This window comes from Propithecus coquereli, unplaced genomic scaffold, assembly GCF_000956105.1.
Source record: "Propithecus coquereli isolate 6110/MARCELLA unplaced genomic scaffold, Pcoq_1.0 Scaffold243, whole genome shotgun sequence".
Lineage (NCBI taxonomy): Eukaryota > Metazoa > Chordata > Mammalia > Primates > Indriidae > Propithecus > Propithecus coquereli.
This window is the reverse complement of record NW_012147986.1, coordinates 2,835,700-2,863,329: the sequence shown is the minus strand read 5'-3', so window position 1 is coordinate 2,863,329 and position 27,630 is coordinate 2,835,700. Positions and strand designations below refer to the sequence as shown.

General features: G+C 39.9%; 1 protein-coding gene across 1 annotated transcript in view; it reads left to right on the top strand.

Moving 5' to 3' along the window:
- Positions 1–9,510, top strand: part of LOC105812050 (prenylcysteine oxidase-like) — an 11,112-nt gene extending 1,602 nt beyond the window's left edge. Inside the window, exons 3-5 of the mRNA XM_012646418.1 lie at positions 7,497–7,827; positions 8,141–8,293; positions 8,713–9,510. Of these exons, the coding sequence (XP_012501872.1) occupies positions 7,497–7,827; positions 8,141–8,293; positions 8,713–9,371 (1,143 nt within the window). The 3' untranslated portion in view covers positions 9,372–9,510. The remainder of the gene's footprint in view (positions 1–7,496; positions 7,828–8,140; positions 8,294–8,712) is intronic.
- The last annotated feature ends 18,120 nt before the right edge of the window (positions 9,511–27,630 follow it).

The following is a 27,630-nucleotide window of genomic DNA, read 5'->3' as shown; positions in this document are numbered from 1 at the left end:
GCTGTGGCATCAGCCTAGCTCACAGCAGCCTCAAACTCCTGGGCTCAAGTGATCCTCCTGCCTCAGCCTCCCAAGTAGCTGGGACTACAGACATGCACCAGCATACCTGGCTAATTTTTTTTTTTCTGTATATTTTTAATTGTCCAGTTAATTTCTTTCTATTTTTAGTAGAGACGTGGTCTTGCTCTTGCTCAGGCTGGTCTCGAACTCCTGAGCTCAAACGATCTGCCTGCCTTGGCCTCCCAGAGTGCTAGGATTACAGGCATGAGCCACTGCTCTCGGCCTGCAAATGCCTTTTTAGTGTTGCCAGACACTCTTAGATGCTTTACAAATGTTAACTACTTGAATTCTCATGACACCTTTCTCTGGTAGGTAGTCTTCTTAGCACTTTGTACAGATGTGGAAGGTGGCATCATAGAGAGGTTTTAAGTGTGCAAGTTCACCCACCTAGTCAGTGGTAGAACTGGAGTTCTACCCAGGCATTCTGGCTCTGGAGTCCTTACTCTTAATCCCTGTGCTGAGCAGGTGTTGTGTAGATGAATGAGATAATGTGTACAAAAGCTTGTAGAAAGGATCAAAAAACTTAAATGGGCTTTAATAATGACATGATGTTTCAGGGAAGCCAGCAGCCTGAAGTAGAGTATAAGTTCTGTACCCCAATAATTTAAATTGGGATATTAAATTCCAGTACTGTCCTGGGTAGTGAGAGTACATGGACCTCTTTCATTTCCTTATGCTTTTCTAGATTTTAAAATTTTCTATGTGTATTACTTTGGTAATCAGGGAAAATAACATAAAATAGTCTAATTTTGAAAGGTACAACCTATATTTTTAAAAGCTGTTAGTGTGTGTTAATTTTTATTCTGGTTTACAGGTTTAGGTGCTGGAGAAATTCAGCTTGTAAATGTTAATATTTCATTACTATGACTGTTTTAAGATAAATAGTTGAAAAGGTGAAATGATGTGTCATATGACCAAGTATTGAACATGACAAATGTAAGAGTTGAGGAATTTCTATTGCTTCTATAACTTGCAGTAGTTAGGGATTTCTTTCTTTTTAAACATCATTCTTAGGTCAATTCCTTGAATGCCTTTCCTCTGGGTACATTAAGTCCAGCTACAGTGCATATTGTTTTAAAGTACTCATTTATTCATTTATTCATTTACCCCATACTGAGTGCCTGTTATGTGCCAGGCACTATTCTAGGTAGAAGGTATAGGACCTAGAACATGTCCTTGCTCTCAAAGAATATATATTCTAAGCCTTTTTTGGTGGCATGCACATGTAGTCCCAGTTACTCAGGAGGCTGAGGCAGGAGGATTGCTTGAGGCCAGGAGTTCCATACCAGTGTGGGCAACACAGTGAGACCCTGTCTCTAAAAGTAAAAAAATTAGCTGGGCTTGGTTGTGTGTATCTTTAGTCCCAGCTACTTGGGAAGCTGAGTTGTGAGGATTGCTTGAGGTGAGGAGTTCAAGAGCAGCCTGGTTGATATAGGAAGACTTTTTCTCAAAAAAGAAAAAAACCCACATGTGTGTGTGTTTGTGTGTGTATGTGTATAACTTTATATAGGTGGGTAGCATGTTGCTGCATGCTCAGCAGGCAGGTCAAGTTCAGATACAGCCCTGCCTATGTGTGTCATTTTTAAAAAAATCTGTGGTTTGGCTGACATGGAGAAATTGCTTGCTTTGAGAAATTAAGAAATCATTTTTGAAGGGAATTCAGGTTATTACAGAACTGTGAAAAAGACCCACTGAGGGGATGTACAGATTATATTGGTTTTTACTTTAGAAAACAATTTCCAAACTTTATGGAATTACTGCCCCCCCATCTTTGATATCTGATTTTACAGCACTGACCTTTATGTTGCTAATGTTGCATTATACTTTTCTGTTTATTTCAGTAAATGAAGATTATGTAAATTTGTTTTGGCAATTTTATCCTACCCTATGAGATAGTTGGAGAGAAGGGTGGTATTCAGGCAGCATGCTCCAGTTGTTGAAAGTTGTGAAATAGCTGCTGTCCTGAGTGGAGAGGTGTCTGCCCCTCCCCGAGGACCCTCTTTCCCTGCCACTAGCATTGAGTCTTGACTTACTTCCAGATCTATAGCCAATTTGCTTTCTGTTTCATGGTGTACCATTTGCTAAGTATTTTTAATATTGCTCCATGTTGGAGATACTATGTAATGTCACAAAACCCTGAATTAGAAGACACAGAGGTTACCAAAGAGGAATCTGGAGCAACTAATTCCCTTCTATTTCAGTTAAAGCAGTAGTTCTCAACCTTGGCTGCACATTAGAATCAAAGGCGAGTCTTTTAAAAATACAAATGCTGAACTTCACCTCTAGAGATACCTGCAGCCAAAGTTGAGAACCATGGGTTGAAATGTGCAATTGGAGGATATTCTTAAGATTTTTTTTCTTTAAACAGTATTGAAACCTGAAGCCCTTGCTCAAAAATTTGTTTCTTTTGTATGTGTGTATGTGTGTGTGTGTGTGTGTGTGTGTGTGTGTGTGTCGGGGACACATCAGATCCCATGTGTCCTCTTGAAAGTAGCTTGTGTGATCTTCTGCAGACTTTTAGAAATATGCTAATCAACTTTAGGGAGGCACATTGTCATTGTGTTCTACACTTCAGAGTGTACATAGTGTGAACTAAAGCCCGTGTGACAATAGTAAACCCTGACACTCAAAAGGGAGTTCAAATTTGTGGTAAGCAACCCTTCAGACCCCTGGGGTTATGCATTCATTCTTCTCTGCTATTGGAAGTACTTGAATGGAAATCCTGAAACTCCTGACATTTGCATTTGCCAGGTTAATATCCAATTCTGCACATTTATTTATGCTGTTCTTCTGGTTGGATGCCATTCTATACTCCACAAAGTCTAAGCTCTTATCTTACCCCTTTAAACAAAACTTTTCCCCTGGTTGGATACATTCTCTATTCTGACATCCAACCTGTTATCTAACCCCTTCAACAAAGTCTTCCCCTAATACTTCAGTCACCATTCATCTTTCTTTTCAAACATCCCTTGAGTATTATGGTGCACGCCATGTGCTTGTGTTGTTCTGTGCTATGCACAGTAATTAGAATGTAGTAGATATTCACTCAGATGTTTGTTGAATTCCCTGGTCTCCCGATAGCTTCTTGTTGAGATGTATTGGCTTATTGGCTTTTTGGCTAGGTTGAAGCTCATTCTTGTCTCCAGACTTAATGTATTTCTGGGGATATGTTAGATCTCTAACACTTGTTGATCTGTGTAGACTTAAAATCACAAGATGCATAAATTCGGGAAGGAGAGCCTGGAGAGCTTTATTTCTTATAAAGGGTTACAATCTGCAGGCTGGCAACCCTGCAGTTTGGGAAGCATAGCCTCTGGCAGAGACCAAAAGCAGGCATTTCGAAGGAGGAAGGGTAAGACAGGAACTTACACTCAACGGGTTGGCTAAGTATACATATTCCACAATTTGTGGGAGAAGCTATGAATATTTACAAAGGTGGGGGTGTGTGCGTGTGTGGTAAGCAAACATACATATTACGTGTCTCATGGTCTCTTTGGAGTCGAGTCTTAGTATTTAAATGCAGTAAAATTAGCCTCTATCTGTCCAAAGGTGAAACGGGACCAGGTGTGGTGGCTCATGCCTGTACTCTCAGCACTTTGGGAGGCTGAGGCTGGAGGATCATTTGAGGTTAGGAATTTGAAACCAGCATGGTCAACATAGAGAGACCCCAGCGCTATTAAAAAAAAAAAATTCGCTTGGTATGGTGATACGGACCTGTAGTCCCACCTACTTGGAAGGCTGAGGTGGGAGGATCATTTGAGCCCAGGAAGAAGTTAAAGTATGCTGTGATCGCACCACTTCACTCCAGTCTGGGTGACAGAGTGAGAGCTTGTCTCTTAAAAAAGGTGATAGCAGGACACAGGGGTGTCCTGTGTACCATTTTAATTTTGTTTCTTTTACTATATATTTTTTCAGTTATTTTCTTTCACTTGACATCTTTAAACAGTCTTTATTATTAATGATAATCATTATCTTAATTGTTTTAAGTCAAAACCAACTTGCTGTAATATAGGTTCATTATCTCCCCACTTATTGTTATATAAATTGCATCTTTATACATTAGAAGCCCATTACTATAGTTCTATAATGATTTTATGCAGTTTCTCTTAAATGTGGAAGAATAAAAGAGTTACAAACAAATATATTTTCATACTGTATTTTATGTTTACTAATGTAATTACATTTACTGGTGTTCTTTGTTTCTTTATGTTTGATTCAAGTTTCTGCCTAGCGTTCTATCTTTGCCTGATGGAAACTTTGGTATTTCTTGTAGGTCGGATCTGCTAGTGTTGAATTCTCTGTTTTTGTTCACGTGGGAATGCCTTAATTTTACTTCATTCTGAAAGATAATTTTGTTGGATATAGAACTCTTGGTTGACAGTGTTTCTTTCAGTATTTTTTGTCAACCTAGTACCTTCCGGTCTCCATGGCTTCTGATGAGGAGTCAGCTGTCAATCTTATTGAGGATCTTTTTATGAGATGAGTTGCTTTTCTCCTGATGCTTGAAAGATTCTTTGTCTTTTCACAGTTTGACTATGATGTGTCTATTTTCTTTTTCTTTTTTTTCCAGAACTGAATTATACCAATAAGAATATGATGCGTCTGTCTAGATATGAATCTCTTTGATTTTATCTTGTTGGAGTTTGTTGAGCATCTTGGATGTGTAGATTACTGTTTTTCATCAAATTTGGGAAGTTTTTGGCTATTCCATCCTTCTAAGATTCCCATTATTTGAATGTTGGTATGCTTCAGGTTGTCCCACAGGTTTCTGAGGTTGTGCTTATTTTCCTTAACTTTTTGTCCCCTCAACCTGTATAATATCAGTTTACTTATCTTCAAGTGTGCTGATTCTTCTTCCATTTCAAATCTGCTGTTGAGCTCCTGTAGTAAATTTTTTGTTTCAGATGTTATACTTTTCAATTCCAGAATTTGTTATTTTAATCATTTCTGTTTTTAATTGATAATCTGCATTTGGGGAGACATTGCTTTCATACTTGCTTTAGTTCTTTAAACATTGTTTCCATTAGTTCTTCAAGCATATTTATAATAGCTGATTTAAAGTCTCTCTCTGGTAAGTTCCATGTCTGGGCTTTCTAAGGGCCAGTTCCTATTGACTCCTTTTATTTCCTGTGTTCAGGCATACTTTCTTGTTTCTTTGAGTATCTCATAATTTTTTGTTGAAAACTGGATATTTGAAATAATATGGCAACTCTGGAAATCAGATTCACTTTTCACCTCAGTGCTTGTTGCTACTGCTGCTGTTGGTTTAGTGACTTTCTGGCTCTAACTCTGTGAAGTCTGTATTCATCATGTAAGGCCATTGAGTTATGTGGGTCAGGGTACATTTTCAATGTTCTGGCAGGCAGTTTACAGCTCTGCTTTAGCCTTTATTTTCTGCTTACTCCAAGTATCAAGGCCACCACAGATTAGGGCCTTCTCAGGTCTTTCCTGGTCATGGGACAGCCTTGCCTAAGTACATGTCCTTCTAGATTTCTGGGAACGTGATTGTTATTTTCATTCTCTAGTATTTCTTTTTAAAGTTTTTTGGTCAGCCTCTTTTAACCCCAGTTGGTATCACAGTCTCAGGATGTTGGATGTTAAACAATTGCCACTGATTTTTTTGACACATGCCCTCAGGATGGGGCTGTTTATATACAGTGAGCTCTGAATCTGGTCAAAGAAAGACAAGCCCTGAGGATACAGCTTTTTGGGATCTGCCACATAGGTCACATAGCGACAGTTCTCTGGGGATTGTGCTTTTTGGGAGCTCCAAATCCTTTTTGTCCTTTTCCAGTAGCATATAAGTTGCTGATTTCACATCTCTGTAGTCTCAAGACTGCTGGTTTTCAAGGCTACTGCAGAGGTAGCAAGAAGGGGATGAGAATAGGACAAGTTAATAATGCCACAGGGCTTATTATTCTTACTGAGATTCAGGTGTTTTTCTTGAGTCAATATTCCTTGCATTTTGACAAGGCTTTGGTTTATTTCCAAAGTTGTGAAAAAGTTGATGTTGACAATTTTTGCCAGTGTTCTCTGTTTTGTTGACCTCTGTATCCTCAGTACCTAGAACAGTACCTGGCTCAGAGTTGATGTTCCACAGGTATTTGCTGAGTGAATAAATAAATGTTTAGGTTTGTGTCAGTACAATCTGAAAAGAAAAAAGGCTGTTTAAGCAATCTGGCTAGCAGAAACTACTAGTTATATGTCTTTAAAACAATTTTTTTAAGTTTAAATTTTTTTTAGAGACAAGGTCTTGCTATGATGCCCAGGCTGGAGTGCAGTGGCACGATCATAGCTTACTGTAGCCTTGAGCCCAAGTGATCCTTCTATCTCAGCCTCCTAAGTAGCTAGACTACAGGCAAGTACCACTGTGCCGAGCTGCTCTTTTTTGGTAGTATTTATTCTAATGCAACGAGTATTATCATTAAATAACAGTGCTGTACCTGTTAGGTAGGTTTTTACCCCTCCTTGCTTTGTTTCTTTGTCTGCAATTAGAGGAAAGGCATTAGACTTGATAAGTTTGGGTCTAAAGGTCATGATTGTATTTATTTATTTATTTCAGGCTAAATAATCTGGACTTTATTTCATAAGCAACAGTGAGCCAAATTTTTTTTTTTTGAGACAAGGTTTCACTCCATTGCTTAGGCTAGAGCTTACAGTGGCGTCATCATAGCTCACTGCAACCTCAAACTCCTGGCTCCAGTGATCCTCCTGCCTCAGCCTCCCCAGTATCTGGGACTGCAGGCACATGCCACTACTCCTGGCTAATTTTTCTATATTTTGTTGAGACAGGGTTTCCCTATGTTGCCCAGGCTAGTCTCAAACTCCTGGCCTCAAGCTATCCTCCCACATCAGCCTCCAAAGTGCTAGAATTACAGGTATGAGCCACCATGCCTGGCCAGCAAGACTTTTGTGAATAAATGGGTGCTGATAAGAGGTGTATTTTAGGGCTTCTGGGAGATTCATAAATATTTCAAAGAAAAGAAACTAGAAGAAGGTAGATCATTTCATCTTAGTAGTTTGAGTATAAATCATAAGATCAGGGAAGAGAGAACAGAGTAACAAAACAGATGTTAGGAAGATTGGTAAGGTTTCCTGCTTGCCTGGAAGAAACAGACAGAAATGAAGTATGTTTAAGCTTTGAAACTAAATAAACTGAGGATGACAAATAGGATGTTAGCAGTGGCCAGTTATTTTTGGTTGGGATAGGGTGAGTGAAAATCAAGCCTGGTGGAAAGACAAAATTTAATTTTAGACATGTCTAAGGTGCTGCTGTTAAGATATAAAGAAGAATGAGAAGGTGCTCCCAGTGATCATATTACTGCAGAAACGCAAGAGTGTATACAAAGGACAATGGACTTGTAGAGGAGGTGGAGGGCCACGATTGTCTGGGAGAGCTAGGGAAGATGATCTCTGAGCTGTATCTCACATGATAGAAAGAAACTCAATCAGGAGGGAATATGGAAGTCAGTTTGGTTCTTATGACACTATTTCCCTTCTTTATACATCCCCTTCTTGTTTGGTGTTTAATGGCCATTTTTCTTCTTTTCAAAAGGATCTACCGCTACCAATCTCATGAGTATGCCTTCAGCAGTGTAGAAAAATTACTACATGCTATAGGAGGGGATGAATTCCTTGGACTGCTTAACCGAACACTTCTTGAAACCTTGCAGAAAGCAGGCTTCTCTGAGAAATTCCTCAATGAAATGATTGCTCCTGTCATGAGGGTCAATTATGGCCAGAGCATGGGTCTCAATGCTTTTGTGGGTAAGCCAGGGTTTGGAACAGTGGTAGACATAAAGGGGCTCCTGACTTTAGGCCATGGGTTGGAGAAGGCTGCCTCTCTGTGAACCTCAGACATTATTAGCAAAATTTTGTATGTGTAGATGTACATTTGTAGGGGAAGGGGGTCCTTAGCTTTCATTAGTTCAGTGGTTGTCAACTGGGGGGCATTTTGCCCCAAGGGCCATTTTTCAATGTCTGGAGACGTTTAGAGCAGAACATTTAATTGGGAGCAGAGTTGGGTAGGGGATCTCTTACAGATTCAGAATTAAAACACATTTTTTCCACCTGTTGACAGGGGCGGTGTCACTGTCTGGTGCTGATTCTGGCCTTTGGGCAGTAGAAGGTGGCAATAAGCTTGTTTGCTCAAGGCTCCTTCAGGCTTCCAAAAGCAATCTTATATCTGGCTCAGTAATGTACATAGAGGAGAAAACAAGGACCAAGCAGACAGGTAAGCTTAAACTTTCATGTTATTCTTTATTTCCTCTGTAGAAAATGATTGCTCAGGGAGAAAAACCTCTCTTCTGTCATCTCTCACTGAGATCCACAATGATGGAAGTCTAAATTGCCTATGTTGTGCCATGGAGAACTATTCCCAAATGTACTCAAGTGCAGTGGCCTGACTCCTTGGATTTAAAAAATAATCTCATTCTCAAAAGTAAAAATTCCTTATTTTGAACTTATTGACATTCTGAAAACTGGCTTCAATGTAATATAAATGCAAGGGACAGTTATCTTAAGGGCTAAAACTCCTTTAATTCCTTAGAATTACAGAGAAACTATTAAGAAGGTACAGAATTATTTTTAGAGGGTATAAAATGTAGTTTATTGGAAACACTAAAGAAATGTGTGCTTCCTTATTCCCTCTAGGAAATCCCACAGAGATGTATGAAGTGGTCTACCAAATTGGACCTGGGACCCATTCAGACTTCTATGACATCGTATTGGTGGCCACTCCATTGAATCGAAAAATGTCCAATATTATTTTTCTCAACTTTGATCCTCCAATTGAGGAATTCCATCAAAACTATGAACATATAGTGACAACTTTAGTTAAGGGGGAATTGAATTCATCTGTTTTTGGCTCTAGAGCCATAGATAACTTTGGCCTTAGTACCGTTTTAACCACTGATAATTCAGATGTGTTCATTAATAGTCTTGGGATTACGTCCTCTGTAAGGAAAAAGGAAAATCCTCAACCATCAACAGATGGAACATATGTTTGGAAGATGTTTTCCCCAGAAACTCTTACTAAAGCACAAATTTTAAAGCTCTTTTTGTCCTATGATTATGCTGTGAAGAAGCCATGGCTTGCATATCCTCACTATGAGCCCCCAGAGAAATGCCCCTCCATCATACTTCACGATCGACTGTACTACATCAATGGCATGGAGTGTGCAGCAAGTGCCATGGAAATGAGCGCCATTGCAGCCTACAACGCTGCGCTCCTTGCCTATCACCGCTGGAATGGACACACAGACATGATTGACCAGGATGGTTTATATGAGAAACTTAAAACTGAGCTATAAAATGACACTATCTCTTTTTTCCTCTCCTAGTTCCAAATGAGTATCACTGGCAAAAAGGACAAAGTCTGAGTAGAGATGATTTTTAATAAGATATTTTGCCAATATCACTGTTTAACAAAAGTAATCCCTGTGGGTCATAAGAAAGTACAGGTTTCTAATTAAGTGTGATGATACAACTATTGCACTTATGCCCTCTCCAAAATTTCTTAAGTATTCTTTCAATATCCATTAGCAGTGTTGCTCAAACTTGTCTGATCATAAGAATTACCTGGAGTTTTTTAAACATGTGTATTCTCTAGCTCCTCTCTTATAGATTGTTTCATTAGGTCTGGGGGCGGGGCCCTGGATTTTGATCAAAAACAGCATTTTAAGCTGAACACTTGAGGGAAACTCAAAGACTTGTTAGTTGGGGACTGGTCCACTTGAGCTTTACATCTGGACATGTTCTTCAGTCAGATAAAGTGAGGGAGCTGGTGTCTTTATGCCTGGCTCTTAGTAATTTTATACCCTGTTTCGAAGTAAATGCGCCCATGCCTAAAGCCTTGACTTTCAGAATGTTGTCTTGATATTATTAGGGGTTAAATTTATGTCTTAGTTGTGTAACCTAAGATGTCATACAAAAATCTCAAGTTAAATGAAAAGCAAATATGGGCTATTGAGTTAGAAATTGGCATTCTACTACATTTTCACTTAAGGAGCTTTTAAAAATACTCATAGAAGGCCGGGTGCGGTGGCTCACGCCTGTAATCCTAGCTCACTGGGAGGCCGAGGTGGGCGGATTGTTTGAGCTCAGGAGTTCGAAACCAGCCTGAGGAAGAGTGAGACCCTGTCTCTACTAAAATTAGAAAGAAATTAATTGGATAACTAAAAAGATATATAAAAAAAAAATTAGCCGGGCCTGGTGGCGCATGCCTGTAGTCCCAGCTACTCGGGAGGCTGAGGCAGGAGGATCGCTTGAGCCCAGGAGTTTTGAGGTTGCTGTGAGCTAGGATGATGCCATGGCACTCTAGCCCGGGCAACACAGTGAGACTCTGCCTCAAAAAAAAAAAAAAAAATACTCATAGAGCCCCACAACCAGAGATTCTGATTTAATGGATTGAGGATAGGACCTTGGCTTGTAACTTTTTAAAATTCCCAATGTGCAACCAGGGTTGAGAATCACTGATGTGGGGGCAAAACTGTCTACAAAGCGTTTTTAGTGCCCTTAAAGCAGATCCATTTTGGAAGGGATTTGTCTCAATGAGAACGTCAGTAGTAATCTTGATAGTAAGAAGCACTGACAGTCTAACAGCAGAGGCAACTTAGGTAACTCTGAATAGTTTGCACTAAAGAAGGATATTGAGAATGACACCAAGCTTGACCAAATGCAGCCCATTAGAAGTGTTAAATGTTTCCGTTACTGCAGCATTCTGGGTGAGAAACTGGTTGCTGAAATCTAAGACAGTGGCTCGCAACCTTGGCTGCACACCGGAATCACAGGTAGGGCTTTAAAATGTCCCAAATGATTCTAATATCCACCCCAAATTTGAGAACCAGTTCTACATCTGTTGTACAAAGATCATGATTGGCTGTCATAGCCACTGGTAGAACAGAACAAATGCTTAAGAATTCTAACAGTAAGTGCAACAAAGTTAACATGTATTGTTATTAAAGAGAAAGTCGTTCAGATTATGGAAGTAATTCCTTTAGCAAAATGGTGAAGAGAACACTGATTTTTAATAAAAATGATTTCTTCCCTAGTACAGTTGTGATTATTAACATGCTGATAAACTGCCAAAATACATTTGATGTAGAGGTAGGGATTAAACTCATGGTCTGTCAAAAGGTCAGCTTTTTTCTAATTTTATTCTCAACAAATGTTAAGAGGCATTTGTATTTTTTTCCTTTTGTGGTCTTAATGAAGACAATTTGTAGAGAATGTAATACTGTTATGTGTATGCTAAATATTGGTACATACTAATGAAATAAGTTAATTTCTAGCCTTTGTAAACTTGTTTTGCAAAGGCATGTATTTTCACTTTTAAGAATACCTATTGGCCAGGCACGGTGGCTCACATCTGTAATCCTAGCACTCTGGGAGGCCGAGGTAGGAGGATTGCTTGAGCTTTGGAGTTCAAGACCAGCCTGGGCAAGAGCAAGACCCCATCACTACTAAAAATAGAGAAATTAGCCAGGTGTGGTGGTACATGCCTGTAGTCCCAGCTACTTGGGGGGCTGAGGCAGAAGGATGGCTTGAGCCCAGGAGTTTGAGGTTGTAGTAAGCTATGATAATGCCATTGCACTCTAGCCCAGGCAACACAGTGAGACTCTTGTCTCACAAAAAAACCAAAAACAAACAATGAAAAATGTTGCTGGTACTTTATCAAACCTCTGGTTACATTTCCCAGTAGGGCATGTCAAATTGCTTTATCAAAACCAAAACAGGTTATTAATACTTCAGGCACATTAGGTAATTGTAATGCAACCACAGTATTAAAAGAATAGTGGGAGAGAAATACTATCAGAGCTTGCTGTTCCAGGTGTATTAGGTAGTTTTTATACAATTACAGTATGCCAGCTCTTCTGTCCAGTGGTTGAACATGCATCAGAATTACCTGGAGGGCTTGTTAAAACATTGCTGGGCCTCACCCTCAGAATTTGTTTATTCAATAGGTTTGTAATGGGATCAAAAAATTTACATTTTATTAAGTTCCCAGGTGAAACTATTGTTTTAGGAACCACACTTGGGGAGCTAGTTCTACAATCCAGTTCTATGTTGCTGCAAAAAATCAATGTCAAAGATGATTTACAAAGAGCTGCTGCTGAAGAATGGAAGAATAAAAAAGTATTGGACTTCACATCAACTCTGCTTACTGGGATTAAGTTAGTGTGATCCCTCTAGCTGTTTTTTTTTTTTTTTTTAATTTTTAAGAAATAGGGTCTTACTATGTTGCCAGGCTGGAGTGCAGTGGCCATTCACAGGCATGATCCCACTACTGATCAGCACGGGAGTTTTGACCTGCTGTTTCTCACCTGGGCCAGCTCACCCCTCGTTAGGCAACTTGTCGGTGCCCTGCTCCCGGGAGGTCACCACATCGATGCCGAACTTAGTGTGGATACCCATACAGTCCAGAACTCCTGGGCTCAAGCAATCCTCCCACTTCAGCCTCCCAAGTAGCTGGGACTACAAGGCATGCGCCACAGCATCCGGCTAGCTGTTCTTTTGTTGTAAGCATCTTCTATAAAGAGGAAATACCACTTTAGACAGATGTATAAAAGCCATTTACTGTGTTATGTGTTTTTCAAGAACCTCATACACTCACTTGTGTATATTCCATTCTATACCGTTTTAAAGTGATTCAAGATTTGCAGGCTTTTTACCAGATCACAAAAAGAACAGGCCTTAAGCATTTGCTTGGTAGGGTTTCTAAAGGTTAGGTTTATAATACAAGCATCTGTAGTATATCTCTCACGTGAGCTTGTGGGTTATAAAATTCATGAACTAGATGAATATATTGTGGACACCATTCTCATTACTGTTTCTCTGTTCACAAAGAACCAATGATACACTGGAATGTTTTTCTCTGGAATCCTATTTCTATTATTGTATTCAACTTTTTCCCCAGTTAATGGTTATATTCAAAATAAATAACTACATCATTACTTCTCTGTGTTTTATTTCTGTTGTACAATATTTGGAATGTAGATGTACTTGGAAAAGTGAGAAGATCAAAGTTACTACTCTTAAATTTTGAAAATGACAGTTAATGTTTTAGAAGAGACCCACTCATGTTTGCAGCTTATCTGTTCAATGTTGAAAGAAGAAAAGGAATCCTTGCCATGTTTTATATTTAATAAGATTTTTCCATTTAAATGCATAAAACTCTTTGAAATTAGTCTCAACCATGAGGAGTAGTTTCTAAAATTCATGTTAGAAAAAGTATAAAAGAGTTAATATTCTACATTCAGAAAATCTGAGAAAGCATTTTTGAGTACTACAAAAGTTTATTTAACAAAAAGTTTAATATAAAAATGTACATGACCTGATTTTGACACCATAGTAAAACAGGCCCTTTGGAGAGGGGACATGGATTTCGCTGCTGAACAGCCATTATTTATACTCACTCCAAGGCTTCTAACATGATGATACTATTACCTAAGAAAGAGAAAAATAAATCTGAAAAGAACAATTCATTTAAAAGACAGATCAATGATGACTAAAGTATTTTCACCAAATCATTAATGGTTTTTCAGTATTACGTCAGTTGCGAGGCTTGTTTCAAGCCACAGGGACACCAAATAAGTCTTTCTAGACATGAAGCCAGGAAGCCCTTTTAAAGATACACATCTTCCAGATCAAAAGCCAACAATTACCTTTTTGAGATGCCAAGTCTCCATTGATTGACTCATTTCACCCTATAAACTGCAAGACTCCAATGAACATGTCCATCCTTATTCCTAAGGGATCCAAAAATTAATGGGAAAAACAGGTGCAGCAGAATAGGTAGGTACAGTTTAGAGGTGTAAGATCATGAGATCAGGATGGAAGCTGGTAAAGACAGGCTTTATGAAAATGACATTTTACCAGGGCCTTGGAAATTGGGTAGAATTTTGACAAAATAGGAAAGTCTAGACATATTAAGATGAAGTATAAGGGGATAAGAAAATAATCTAATTTGACTCAGGGGACATGAAGGGAAGGGGGAAACAAAGATAGCTGGCATCAATCTTAGAAGGCCTCAAACGCCAATCTTAAAGTGTTTGGAGGGCATTATGAAACCCACAATGAGGCAATGAAAGTTACAGTCAGGAATGACAATCATAACTGTACTGGCAACACATATAAAAGTTTAAATAGGACAGTGCTTAGAGGCAGGAAAAGAAGTTTTATAGAAAGAGCCCTAAGAGAACAGTGCCTGACCTAGTAGACATGCCATAAATGAAGATAAGCAAGAAGACTTATGAGAACATAGGTGAAACAGCTGGTAACTGAATTCAAGAGGGGTAGAAAGAGGTCACTGGAAGGCTAGGGGAGTGAAAACAAGAAGTCCCTGATGGACTGTAGGTTACAATAATCTGTAGTGATCAGTCAAGTAGAATTGGACAGGTGAATGTGGGGGCAGAGAAATGACAGGAAATGTAATAATTTGAATTGCTCGTTAGAAATGGAGGCATTCTGAATAAGATTCAGGCCAGGTACAGCCTCTCATGCCTGTAGCTGTGGTAATTTGGGAAGCCGAGGTGGTAGAGTTTGAGGTTGCAGGGAGCCATGATCATGCCACTGTATTCCAGCTCAGGTGACAGTGACACCCCATCTCAAAAAAAAAGAAAAAAAAAGAAAAAAAAAATTCGATGTGGAGCTATGTAAGAATAAAAATAATCATAACCTGTTCTTTTCTCCCTTCATTATGCTTGCTTTATTTATACACACGATTGTCTCCCCTATGCAAATGTAAATTTTAGGAGGGCAGGTGGAAAATCCCCAGTCCTAAAATAACTCCATAGGCAGAGGGCTCCTGTACCTGTTAAATAAACAGATGAACTCACATGTGAGTAATACAGCTGGCAGATTAGAAGGGAAAATGACTGGTGGGAAGAATGTCTTAGATCCAAGCGATTAATATTAGCAACAAGTAGGTTGGGAAGGTGGCAAAGAATTAAAGAGCAGCTTAACTGTGCAGAAGCATTTTACCTCCTTAATGTGATCCCATTTGTCCAATTTTGCTTTGCTTGCCTGTGCTTTGGGGGTATTACCCAAAGAGTACTTGCCCAGACCAATGTCATGAAGCATTTCCCCAATACTTTATTAGTTTTATAGTTTCAGGTCTTGGATTTAAGTCTTTAATCCATTTTGATTTGATTTTTGTATATGGCAAGAGAGAAAAGTCTAGTTTCATTATTCTGCATATGGATATCCCATCTTCCCAGTACCCTTTATTGAAGAGACTGTCCTCTCCCCACTGAACGTTTTTGGCACCTTTGTTGAAGATAAGTTCACTATAGATGTGTGGATTTATTTCTGGTTTCTACAGTATGTTCCATTGGTCTATGTGTCTGTTTTTATGCCAGTACCATGCAGTTTTGGTTACCACAACTGTGTAGTGTAAGTTGCAGTCAAGTAATGTGATTCCTCCAGTTTTGTTCTTTTTGATCAAGATGATTTTGGCTATTTTGGGTCTTTTGTGGTTGCACATAAATTTTAGGATTATTTTTTCTACTTCTGTGAAGATAAAGAGCAACTTTAAAAGAGCTTGGCCAGGCACCATGGATGATCATGCCTGTAGTCCCAGCTACTCTAGAGGCTAAATCAGGAGGATTCCTTGGGCCCAGAAATTTGAAGTTACAGTGATCTATGATGGCACCAATGCACTCCAGCCCAGAAAAGAGAGCAAGGCCTTGCCTTCCACCAAAAAAAAAAAAGGAGAGAGAACACCACCCTTAAACTGCATGGTGACTGAGGAATCTATAATACTCTCCTTGTAAGTGTGGAATAAAAATCTAGAAAGGTAAACAACATGCTTACCTAGTTCTCAGAATTTTAATTTTAAACTCCTTGTCTTTTTTTTTTTCCAACAGATGAACATCACATTTCACTAACTGAAACACAAAAACTAGCATTCCCTCCTAGCTCCTTCCTCAACTGGTCCATGACTGACAATTTCCCTAGGAATAGCGGGTAGTGAAGAGAAGTTATTTGGATAATTAAGATTTTCCAATCTGAGGGCCATTTCTTTTTAGCATCTAAGAAACGAAATAAAACTTTGCCACTTTCATGAATGTTTTTTAAAATGGCATTATATTATTTGTCTTGTCACATAATATTTAGAAAATAAGGCTAGCCAGGGAACACCTTTGCCTTGTATAGTAGTTCCTCCCCTTAATCTGTGGTCTGAAAGTATTACTTGGAAAATTCCACATATAAACAATTCAGAAGTTTTAAATTGCATACCTTCTGAGTAGTATGATGAAATTTCATGACATCCTGTCAGGGACACGAATCGTCCCTTTCTCCAGCGTCTATACGCTTCCCATTAGTCACGTAGCCATCTCAGTTAACAGATTGACTGTTGTGGTACCACAGTGCTTGTGTTCAAGAAACCTTACTTAATAATGGACCCAAACCTCAAGAGTAGTGATGCTGACAATACAGATATGCCAAAGAGAAGTCATAAAGTGCTTCCTGTAAGTGAAAAGGTGAAAGTTCTCAACCTAATAAGGAAAGAAAAAAAACCGTATGCTGAGGTTGCAAAGATGTACGGGAAGAACCAATCTTCTACCATGAAATTTTGAAGAAGGAAAAAAAATATTCGTGCACAGTATATAGAAGGTTTGCTACTATCTGAGGTTTCAGGCATCTACTCTGAGGACAAGGAAGTCTACCATTGTGTTTGAGGCCGAATATCTAAATCAAATTGGAACCATGAGGTCCAGAATTACATACTGCTTCACTGTGTTGAACTGCTAGTTTTTGCAAAGTGCTGCTCAGGCTTTCAGCCTCTTGAAAGGGCACAGCTGCCTACTAAGAAAATGAACCTATAATGGAGTGATAAAAGCACAACTCTAGCAAGAGCTACTGAACTATGTAGAATAAAATACAAAATTTTTACTACATTCTTAGAGGTAACCCAGGGTGGAGTGGAATCTTAAGGAAGTAAGACAGAAGTGATGCCACTGACAACTCTGGGATGTCTCAGAAAGAGGAGAGCTGAGATTTATCATTAGGTAACTAGGCAGCTGACATCCTAAAAACAAATTAACCCCCCCCAAAACACATTCTTTTTTTTTTTATTTCAACATATTACGGGGGTACAGATGTTTAGGTTACATATGTTGCCCTTGCCCCCCACCCACGTCCGAGTTTCAAGTGTGTCCATCCCTCGGATGGTGAGCATCGCACTCTTAACACACACATTCTTAATACAGTAGTATTAAGTAATTTCAATGGCCTCTGTGGGTCACTGACTTAGACCAGGTATTTATGAACTCTACTTTGTCAAACAACTTCTGACAAAACAAAATGAACATAAATTTAACCCATTTGTTTCCTTTCTTCCAACTTCAGGAAAGTCCAAAGTCCCTTTCTGTTCTTGAATTTTCCTTAAAATGTCTTTTTATTAAAGACCACTGATGTATTACCATTACTTCATTTTCAAAGTGAAGACTCAGCTGCAAGAATTATTGTCTGCTGTTCAGTTTAGGGGGAAAATTGCCAGAAGGATCCATGATCTAAGGTCAATTCCTTTTCTGATAAAATTCCAACAAGCAGTGTGTCACACAATTCTCCAAAAATATTATCTTTTCAAATCAGAATTGACATTTAATATGCCAAGGCGTTCCTGAATCCTTTTCGGCAAATTTGTTGAGATAAAGTAAAAACCTAATCTACCCTCTATTAGAATGGAGATTTCCCAGTTTGTAAAAAAAGAAGGGTTAGAAGAAAATGTTGGGGTTTTTAGAACTGTTTTTATAAGAACCTGACTGCTAATAATTCTGCCATAGACTTATTCAACAAAAGCTCATAAGAAAATGCACATGGAAAGCATAAGGTCATTTTACATGAAACTTGAGGGTTGGGTGTAATATAAAGAGACTCTAAACTGTTTTTTCAATCATGACAACTGATTTGCTTTTCAAAATTCAATAATGGAAAAACATGTGAAATAAGTATTGACACAAACCCTGAAAAGAGTGATTTTTAAAAAATTACATAGGCAGAGATGTCAAGATAGGTCTATCTTCAACTCTCTACTGCTCAAATTTAAGAAAAGTGAGGCCAAAAAAAAAAAATCAAGGCTAATAATGAGGAACTCTTACCACTTCTTGGAGGTCTTTATGCTCATTGATTTGCTAAAGCTAAGTTGTCCTTTTGGTTCACCTTTCAAAAAGTGTGATTTGTGGACTGGCAGATCTGCACTACCTGGGCATTTGTTGGAAATACAAAATCTCAAGCTCCACTTCACACCTACTAAATCTGAGGAACTCTTACCACTTCTTGGAGGTCTTTATGCTCATTGATTTGCTAAAGCTAAGTTGTCCTTTTGGTTCACCTTTCAAAAAGTGTGATCTATGGACTGGCAGATCTGCACTACCTGGGCATTTGTTGGAAATACAAAATCTCAAGCTCCACCTCACACCTACTAAATCAGAATCTGCATTAAAACAAGATTCCCTGGGAACTTACATACATGCTAAAGTTTTAGAACTATTGCTGTAATGACTGACTGACTATGGGCCTTTGTTATAAAGGTCAAAAATGATTTCCAGCCTGGTTTGGTAGTTCATGCCTGTAATATTAGCATTATGGGAGGCTGAGGTAGGAGGATTGCTTGAGCTCAAGAGTTTGAGACCAGCCTGAGCAAGAGCAAGATCCCACCTCTACCAAAAAAACCAGAAAAATTAGCCAGGTATGGTGGTGTGCTCCTGTAGTCCCTGTTAATCAACAGGCTGAGGCAGCCTGGGCGCGGTGGCTCATGCCTGTAATCCTAGCACTCTGGGAGGCCAAGGCAGGCGGATTGTTTGAGCTCAGGAGTTCGAGACCAGCCTGAGCAAAAGCGAGACTCCGTCTCTACCAAAAAAAGAAAGAAATTAATTGGACAGCTAAAAAAATATATATATAAAAAAAAACTGGCCAGGTATGGTGGCGCATGCCTGTAGTCCCAGCTACTCGGGAGGCTGAGGCAGAACGACTGCTTGAGTCCCAGAGTTTGAGGTTACAGTGAGCTATGAAGATACCACTGCACTCTAGCCAGGGTGACAGAGTAAGACTCTGTCTCAAAACAAACAAACAAACAGATTTCCAACAGCTGAGCCCTAAGATCCCTGTATAGCTGGGATCTTACCCACAGGTATCCAAGATATTATCACAGCTGAATGACTGCTGTATGTTCAACTAAAAAGGAGATGGAAAGTCTAATCTTTGCTTTTTCTGGGGGTCACTAACTCCAATTTAACGCAAGAGTTTGATATAAGGAAAGTTAATACACATTCCAAAAGAAAAATGAAATGTCTAAGAGATATCTTACATCTTTACTTACTACCATTCCAATATTGTTCTGTTGCCACTAGTTGCCATCTGCACCCATTCCTCTATCACAAGATTCATAAAGGATCGAATCCTTGCGATATTCCTTGGACATGTCTGTCACCACTTAATTTCACTATTAAAAAGAGAAAAAAGTTTTAGTAAAACTGTCCATTAATCATTCATTAAAAATTATGTGGATGGAATCGCAAACTAGTACAATCTCTACGGAAAGTATCATGGAGATACCTCAAAGAATTAAAAATAGACCTACCATTTAATCCAGCAATCCCACTACTAGGTATTTACCCAAAGGAAAAAAAGACATTCTATAAAAAAGACACATTCAAAAGTTTACAGCAGCACAATTCACAATCGCAAAGACGTGGAAACAGCCCAAGTGCCCATCAATACATGAATGGATTAATAAAATGTGGTATATGTACACCATGGAGTATTACTCAGCCATAAAAAAAATGGTGAATATCTTTTGTAACAACCTGGATGGAAGTGGAGACCATCCTTCTAAGTTAAATATCGCAAGAATGGAGAAACACCACATGTACTATTAAATTGGAACTAACTGATCAACACTCACGTGCACATATGGTAGTAAAATTCACCGGAATTCAAGCAGGTGGGAGGAGGGGTGGGGATGGTAAATTCACTCCTAATGGGTACAATTCACACTACCTGGGTGATGGATATACTTATAACTTTGTCTCAAACTGTACAAAAGCAATTCATGTAACCAAAACGTTTGTACCTCTGCAATATCCTGAAAAAAAAATTAGGTGGGATAAACACAGGTATTTGAGATGTTTGATCCACTATCCTCATTATATTCTAAGCACTGGGTTAAATGTGTTTTATATTTACTTCTACAATTTAATTTATAAGTATCCTATAAAGTAGTATTATTTTTACTATACAAGAGGAAACTGAAATTAAGAGCTTTCATTTATTTATTTATTTTTTTTGAGACAGAGTCTCACTCTGTTGCCCGGGCTAGAGCGCCATGACATCGGCCTAGCTCACAGCAACCTCAAATTCCTGGGCTCAAGTGATCCTCCTGCCTCAGCCTCTCGAGTAGCTGGGACTATGGGCGCACATCACGATGCCCGGCTAATTTTTCTATTTTTAGTAGAGACGAGGTCTTGCTCTTCCTCAGGCTGGCCTCAAAACTCCTGAGCTCAAGCAATCCTCCTGTCTCGGCCTCTCAGAGTGCTAGGATTACAGGCATGAGCCACCATGCGTGGCCAGCGTCATTGAATTTTAATGTATAAGTTATCACAGGAGAATTCAAAGATAAATAAACATGGAGTCTGATTGAAGGTGGGAATAGATACATTTACAAAGAGAAATATATAGTATGATGAATAAAACCATATATTTTAATAGGATATAATATGTAAAACATAGCAAATACAACACACAAGTGCTTATTAAATCCTTACAACAACATTTCAATTTTTAGGTACTCTTCTTACTACCATTTTATAGATGGGGAACTACGCTTAGAAAGGTTAAGTAATTTGTCCAAAGCCACACAGCAAGCGAGAGAAGTTTGAGCAAACACAAATGGCTCAGTATGACTGAAAAACAGAGCACTCAAATATTAGTAGCTGTAAGATTTGGTGCTTGAATATCGGATAGAGGGGCTTGAATGCTGGGACTTGATTTGTAAGTTATTAAGGCAGTCAGTCACTGGCAAAACTACTGGGGCAGCAAATTTTAGGAGTTAGGCCAGGTTATCTCAACTTCAGCACTATTGACATTTGGGGCTAGATAATTCTTTATTGCTGGGGGCTGGGTGGTAAATTGCAGGATGCTCAGCAGCATCCCTGGCCTCTAACTAGAGCCAGGTTCAGCTAGTAACACAGGTTCCCTACTCCCCATTTAAAAACCACTGAGTCACGGCCGGGCGCAGTGGCTCACGCCTGTAATCCTAGCTCTCTGGGAGGCCGAAGCGGGTGGATCACTCAAGGTCAGGAGTTCGAGACCAGCCTGGGCAAGAGCGAGACCCCCGTCTCTACTAAAAATAGAAAGAAATTATCTGGACAACTAAAAAAATATATATAGAAAAGATTAGCTGGGCATGGTGGCACATGCCTGTAGTCCCAGCTACTCAGGAGGCTGAGGCAGGAGGATGGCTTGGAGTTTGAGGTTGCTGTGAGCTAGGCTGACGCCATGGCACTCTAGCCAGGGCAACAGAGCCAGACTCTGTCTCAAAAATAAAAAAACAAAAACAAAAAAAAAAACCACTGAGTCACAATAAACCACGAGGAGGGTATAAAGGTGTAAAAGAAGATGATACTTGTGAGAAAGAAAGAAAAAAAGTGAAAAGTCATTTTGGAGGCAGATCTGACAGCATTTCAAAATTCATGAAATCTAGGGATGAAAAGAGAAAGGTATTAAAACTAGCTTAAGTCACCGCACCAAGAAAAAAAAAGCTAGCTTCATTCTGCGAAATTCTCAAATAATATCTGTTAAGAATCAGAAAGGAAATCTTAGATTACAAGTAGAGAATAGTCCTTTTGTTAAAAACGAACAAAAAAAAATCACCATTTCACTAATCCCTGAAGAATCCAGAGGATACTTACAAGACTTCCCCAGCTAGTCGATAAGAGAAAAAATTTTAGATAAACATTTTCACAGTAATTTCTATTTTTCTTAATGTTGGGTTCATGATTTAATAAGAAATTTTTAACAGACCCGAATAAAATATACATGGAGTTTTCACATAAAAGATAGCTTTGATACAAGTGTGCATTTAAGTGCAAAATTACCTGCAGAATCCAGGCATTAGATAGTGTAAACAAGACAGAGAAGTACTCAGGAGACAAAGAACACGTTAAGTTCAGTCAAGAAGTGTTTGAGGAGGTTAAAGTTTTAACCTAGAACCTATCTAAAGTACGGATCTCCTACTTAAAGTTTGACTTTACCGGGTGTAGAAAAAGACTTCAAAAAAACACAAGCCTTCTCCGATTAGAAAAATAAATGTTCTCAAACAGTTCTAACGTCAGAGCAAGGTATAACACTACATTCAAGTGTAACTTAATTACAAGAAGGCATTCTCTACGGTTAAAGTGGTTTTTTTGATTCTGATTCCTCTTGTACTATAAAATACGTGCATCCAGCTCCCTCTTTAGTTCCTTATAGAATTACTCCTCTAGCCACCTTAACTAGAACATGATGCCATTCACGATGTTCAACAAAGGGTGGCATTCGACATCTTCCAGTAGCGAGGGAGAGCGCGGGTAAGACGAGAGGTCGGGACCTCGGGACTGGGAGGCAAGTCGCCAAATGGAGGAGCCACGGCTGCCGCGGGTGACCAAGCCGACGCGCGGGGTCTGCCTGGCCTTCACGTGCCGAAGCGCGAGACCCTGGCCGAGATCCCGGCGGCCTCGGACCGGAGTAAGAGATGAGGTGAAGGCACCCAGGCCATTCGGCCCAGGCACGCTGGGCGTACTGGCGGGAAACGGAGGGTGACCTAAGGGACGGGAAAACTTCGGTGCGGCCCTCACACATACTTACTTTTTCAACTCGGGAGGGTGAGCTTTGCTCATGGTAGCTACTCCGCGGAATCGGAGACGACTAGAAACGGAATTCGCTGCCTCCCGGACACTCCCGCGGTAGGCCCGGCGCCTCGCGTCTGACGTCACTCATCCCCTCAGCCAATTGCTTGTCGGCACTTTTCACATTTCACCTCGCGATACTTGGGGAAGTTCGAGCGCGTCTGGTACGCGGAGTTTCTGGCTGTGCCATCAGGGATTGGCCAGGACGGAGCTGGGCCCCTAGGCACTTTCCTCGATTCCGTTTCCTTTGTGTAAAATTGAGATAACGGTCCCGCCCCTAGCTTGTGGTGCAAACCCGGCTAGTCACGGGTGGGTCGCATCTTTTGTTTTCTTCGTATATGCCGACTGAAAATGAGGTCTGGAGGAGTGGGCCCCTCGTATTTCTTTGGCATGTATTCCCGCAGCATAAGCCTAGGGTTCCAGTAACGTGTAAATTAGCGGCCTCTGCCCCAGAGAGAGTAAGGTGACTGGGCCTGTCTCCAAGGATTTCAGTCTGTTTCCGAATCAAGGTCCTTGAATGGTCGGAACGCTGCCTCCAGAACCCCACTAATGTGCCGTTCCCCCATATGTAAACGTGAGGTGCAGCACACAAACGATCTCTAATATGAGGTATTGATTTTCCACATCAAGCATGAGTGTAAAAAGTGGCCCCCACTCATTCCCATTTTTTACCTTACCCCAAAATAGGAGACTCCAGGAATTACAGGAGAGTAGACCGAAAGAGAAGGCCTTGTTGATTTTAAGTAGGGGATGGTTCACCAAAATTCAGTTCATTCCTATTGCTCAGGAACGGCTATATTTAGATACCAATGATAATAAAGTCCAACCCATCGTATGTAATAGTTTGTACTCTTTGGTACTCAAATTCCTAGACACTGAATTTTGTCTAGAGGGATCATAGCAGACTACCTTTCCCACCACTTGCTGTTAGTGTTTAGTTGAATTTAGAGACCTGGTATGGATACTGAATTTCTCTTGTTGGCTTCATGGACAGTTTCTTTTCCACATTAATGAACTTCAAGTCATAATGCCCTACCCATCTCTGAAAGTTTTTCTCATTTACAATGAACCAGTTCTAACACCTACACTATAACAAGTAACTACTTTCTACTCTTTTGGACATCTTAAATTTCTTATTTGACACATTACAAGGAGAAGCATACTGAGAAAGTTATATATTTGCTGCTCAGATATAGGATGAGAAAACACAATACCAAGGGGAAAGTTAAACCTTATTTATTTATTTTTTTAAAACTAAACCGCTAAGAATATATATTACAGACTGGAAATAGCAACCAGACAGGCTATATTATCATTTCAAGTAATAGGTTGGTAAAAAGACAATGAGGTACTTATCAAAATGATAAGGTGGAATGTCGGGGCAGGAATATTGCATGTTGCCAAGACCACAGGCAAAAATGGTATTGGGTAATTGGGGACTGCCCCTCTGTGCTCTAAGGGAGTCATAGCTTGTCCTAGCCTAATTTGCTTACTTTTTTCCCCTTGAACTTTGTGTTGCCAGGGGATTGTCTCAATAGGGCTCTGTTAATTCAGGGGGCTAAGTAGGCAATGCTGGGTTTAAGCCTTCATTTCTTTCTGTTCTATGAAAACCAAGTTCTTCCAAATCCAGCACTTCACAACTCTCTTCTAATCGGGTAGCCAACAGTTACTCTTTTACTGTTCTTTCCTGGATACTGGTATATACCCCAATCAAAACCCTCTTTCTTTTCAAGGAGAAACTGTTACTGCAAGATTCTCCTGTCACTCTGCTGCAGACAACCTCAGGGCCCATTAGCTAATAAGAGGGAAGCTCTGCTTCCCATAATCAGTGTAATGTCACTTCTCATGTTTTTGCATGTTGTCCAGGCTGAAAGACACAATGTGTAATAATTTTAAGGACTGTATATCCACACCTTGATAGTCAGAAAAGGATATCTACAAGGAACCTTTCAAAGTTCTTATCCAAACTACTCTCCCTCTCAACTCCACATCTTTTTTTTCAAAACAAGTTTATTCATACTTCAAGGTCTTTAAAAGAAATAGACATTTTTTTTTTTTTTTTTGGAGACAGAGTCTTGCTTTGTTGCCCGGACTTGAGTGCTATGGCGTCAGCCTAGCTGACAGCAACCTCAAACTCCTGGGTTTAAGCAATCCTTCTGCCTCAGCTTCCCGAGTAGCTGGAATTATAGGCATACGCCACCAAGCCCAGCTAATTTTTTGTATACATTTTTAGTTGTCCAGTTAATTTATTTCTATTTTTAGTAGAGATGGGGTCTTGCTCTTGCTCAGGCTGGTCTCGAACTCCTGACCTCGAGTGATCCTCCTGCCTTGGCCTTCCAGAGTGCTAGGATTACAGGTGTGAGCCACCACACCCAGCCAGAAATAGACATTTTTTATTTTTATTTACTAAATCTGGCAACTCTAAATAGAATCTTCCTATCTCTTTAATAATTAAAAATGAACAGCTTTCAGCAGCTTGTCTGTACTATTTGTTTCTGCCAATTTACTAGCTGTGCGACCTTGAACAGGTAACTTCCCAACTCCACATCTTAAATCAACTTCATGCCCTTGAATAAATAGAACAAAACCAAGAAAAACAAAGACCCAGAAACCTTTTTCCCCTTCTAAACTACTGACCTCAATGATTTTGTTTTACAGATTTTGGGAAATGTTGTGGTGACACTTCTGGTAAACAAGAGCTTGGCAACAAACAGAAACACTTCTCCTCAAACTCTTCCAGATCAGAGGCAGGTTAGAGGAAACTGCGAGTCTGTTGATACCTGTGTAGTAAGAATTTGGTACTTTGGAGGGCTCTGGTTCTGGTACAAGGGAGATATTTACTGGCAGGAAAAGCACTTGCCACATAAAATATAGGCTTTAAGTCACTTTCTTGTACTATCTCTGACCCAAATTTGAGCACCTGTTTTTTCCATTTCACTTTTTTGGTTTGAAACATAAAGAAACCAGTATCCAGAGGCAAATGACATATGCCTTAAACTAGTTGCCGTCCTTAATTTCTTCATCCATAGACTTTGCTTAAAATACTAAAATTCCCATTCCTTTTTAAAAATAAACTCTTGCCTTCAACCCCAGTGGCCACTGGCAAAGATTTTTAATTCTTAATGGATGAGAGAGTCTCCTTCATCTTCTTGGTCATAGTTGGGATGAGGTGCACGTGGTCATCTACACACTTGGTCACATAATTGTCCAGTTGCTGCTTCACCTGAAGCTTCTTACTCCCTGCAGCTATGGAATCTTTGGCTTTATCTTTGCAATACATGGTGCAGCGGGCCAGGTGGTCCTGTGGCAAGAAGGAAGAGGGTAGAGAAGGCTGAGTCTGGCCTCCATTTACCAAGTGCTTGTCTGCTAGGCCCTGTGCTATAGGCTTGACGTATATTATCTTCATCCATTAAAGGGACATTCTAGTGTGACCAAGATTATTGGACTGAAACAGGAGGGCCCAGATAAAACATTATTACTAGAAAGGCAGGTGAGTGACAGAATAAATTGTACAGAAGACTCTTCCAATAAGTAAGTGGTCACTAGAGGTTACTGTTAGACTTACAAACATCTTGATTCTTTAATAGACCCGTTCTTGCTATAGAATAATCTCAATTCAACAAATATTTATTGAGCATCTACTGCATGCACTCTTCTCATATTGGGGAATATTGCAATGAATAAAACAGATAAAGTTCTTGCTAGAACTTACATTCCAGCTAGGGGGGAAAGACAAACAAAGTAAGTGGAGATGTTGAGGAAGTACTTGGATATTTGAATCTGGAGTTCAGGAGTCAGGTCTGGTCTAGAGATATGAATGCACGAGTTGTCAGCATCTAAATATTTATAGCTGTGAGACTAGAGCAGACTAGAGAAGTAGTTAGATAGCAGAAAAGGAACGAGGACAGCCCTGGGTACTCTAATGGTCAGAGGTTGGAATGGGGAAGAGCAAGCAATGCAGGCCAGGAAAGGAGGGAGGTGGAAAACCAGGAAAGTGAGGTGTCCTGGTGGCCAACTGAATAAAGTACCTCAAGGAGGAGAGTGATGCACTCTGTCAACACTGCAGATAGGTTGAGTAAGACAGCGGTCTCCAACATTTGTGGCACCCGGGACAGGTTTCATGGAAGACAATTTTTCTACGTACTGTGGGAAGTGGGGGAATGGTTTTGAGATGATTCAATCACATTACATTTATTGTACAGTCAAACTTCTCTGCTAATGATAATCTGTATTTACAGCCACTCGCAAGCACTAGCATCACTGCTTCAGCTCCACCTCAGATTATCAGGTATTAGATTCTCATAAGGGGCAACATAGATCCCTCATATGTGCAGTTTGCAGTAGGGTTCGTGCTACTATGAGAATCTAATGTCTCCACTGATCTGACAGGAGGCAGAGCTTATGCAGTGATGGGAGTGATGGCGAGTGGCTGTAAATATAGATGAAGCTTCGTTTGCTGTTCTGCTGCTCACCTCCTGCTGTGCAGCCTGGTTCCTAACAGGCCATGGACCCACTGGTTTGAGCTGGGAGTTGGGGACTGCAGGAGTAAGATGAGGACTGAGAAATGACCACGGGATTCAAGCCCCATGGAGGTGAATGGCAAGAGCTGTTTTGGCACAGTGGAAGAGTGAAAGTCTCCTTAGAAAGGATAGAAGGAGAAAGTTATATAGCAATCCAAAAA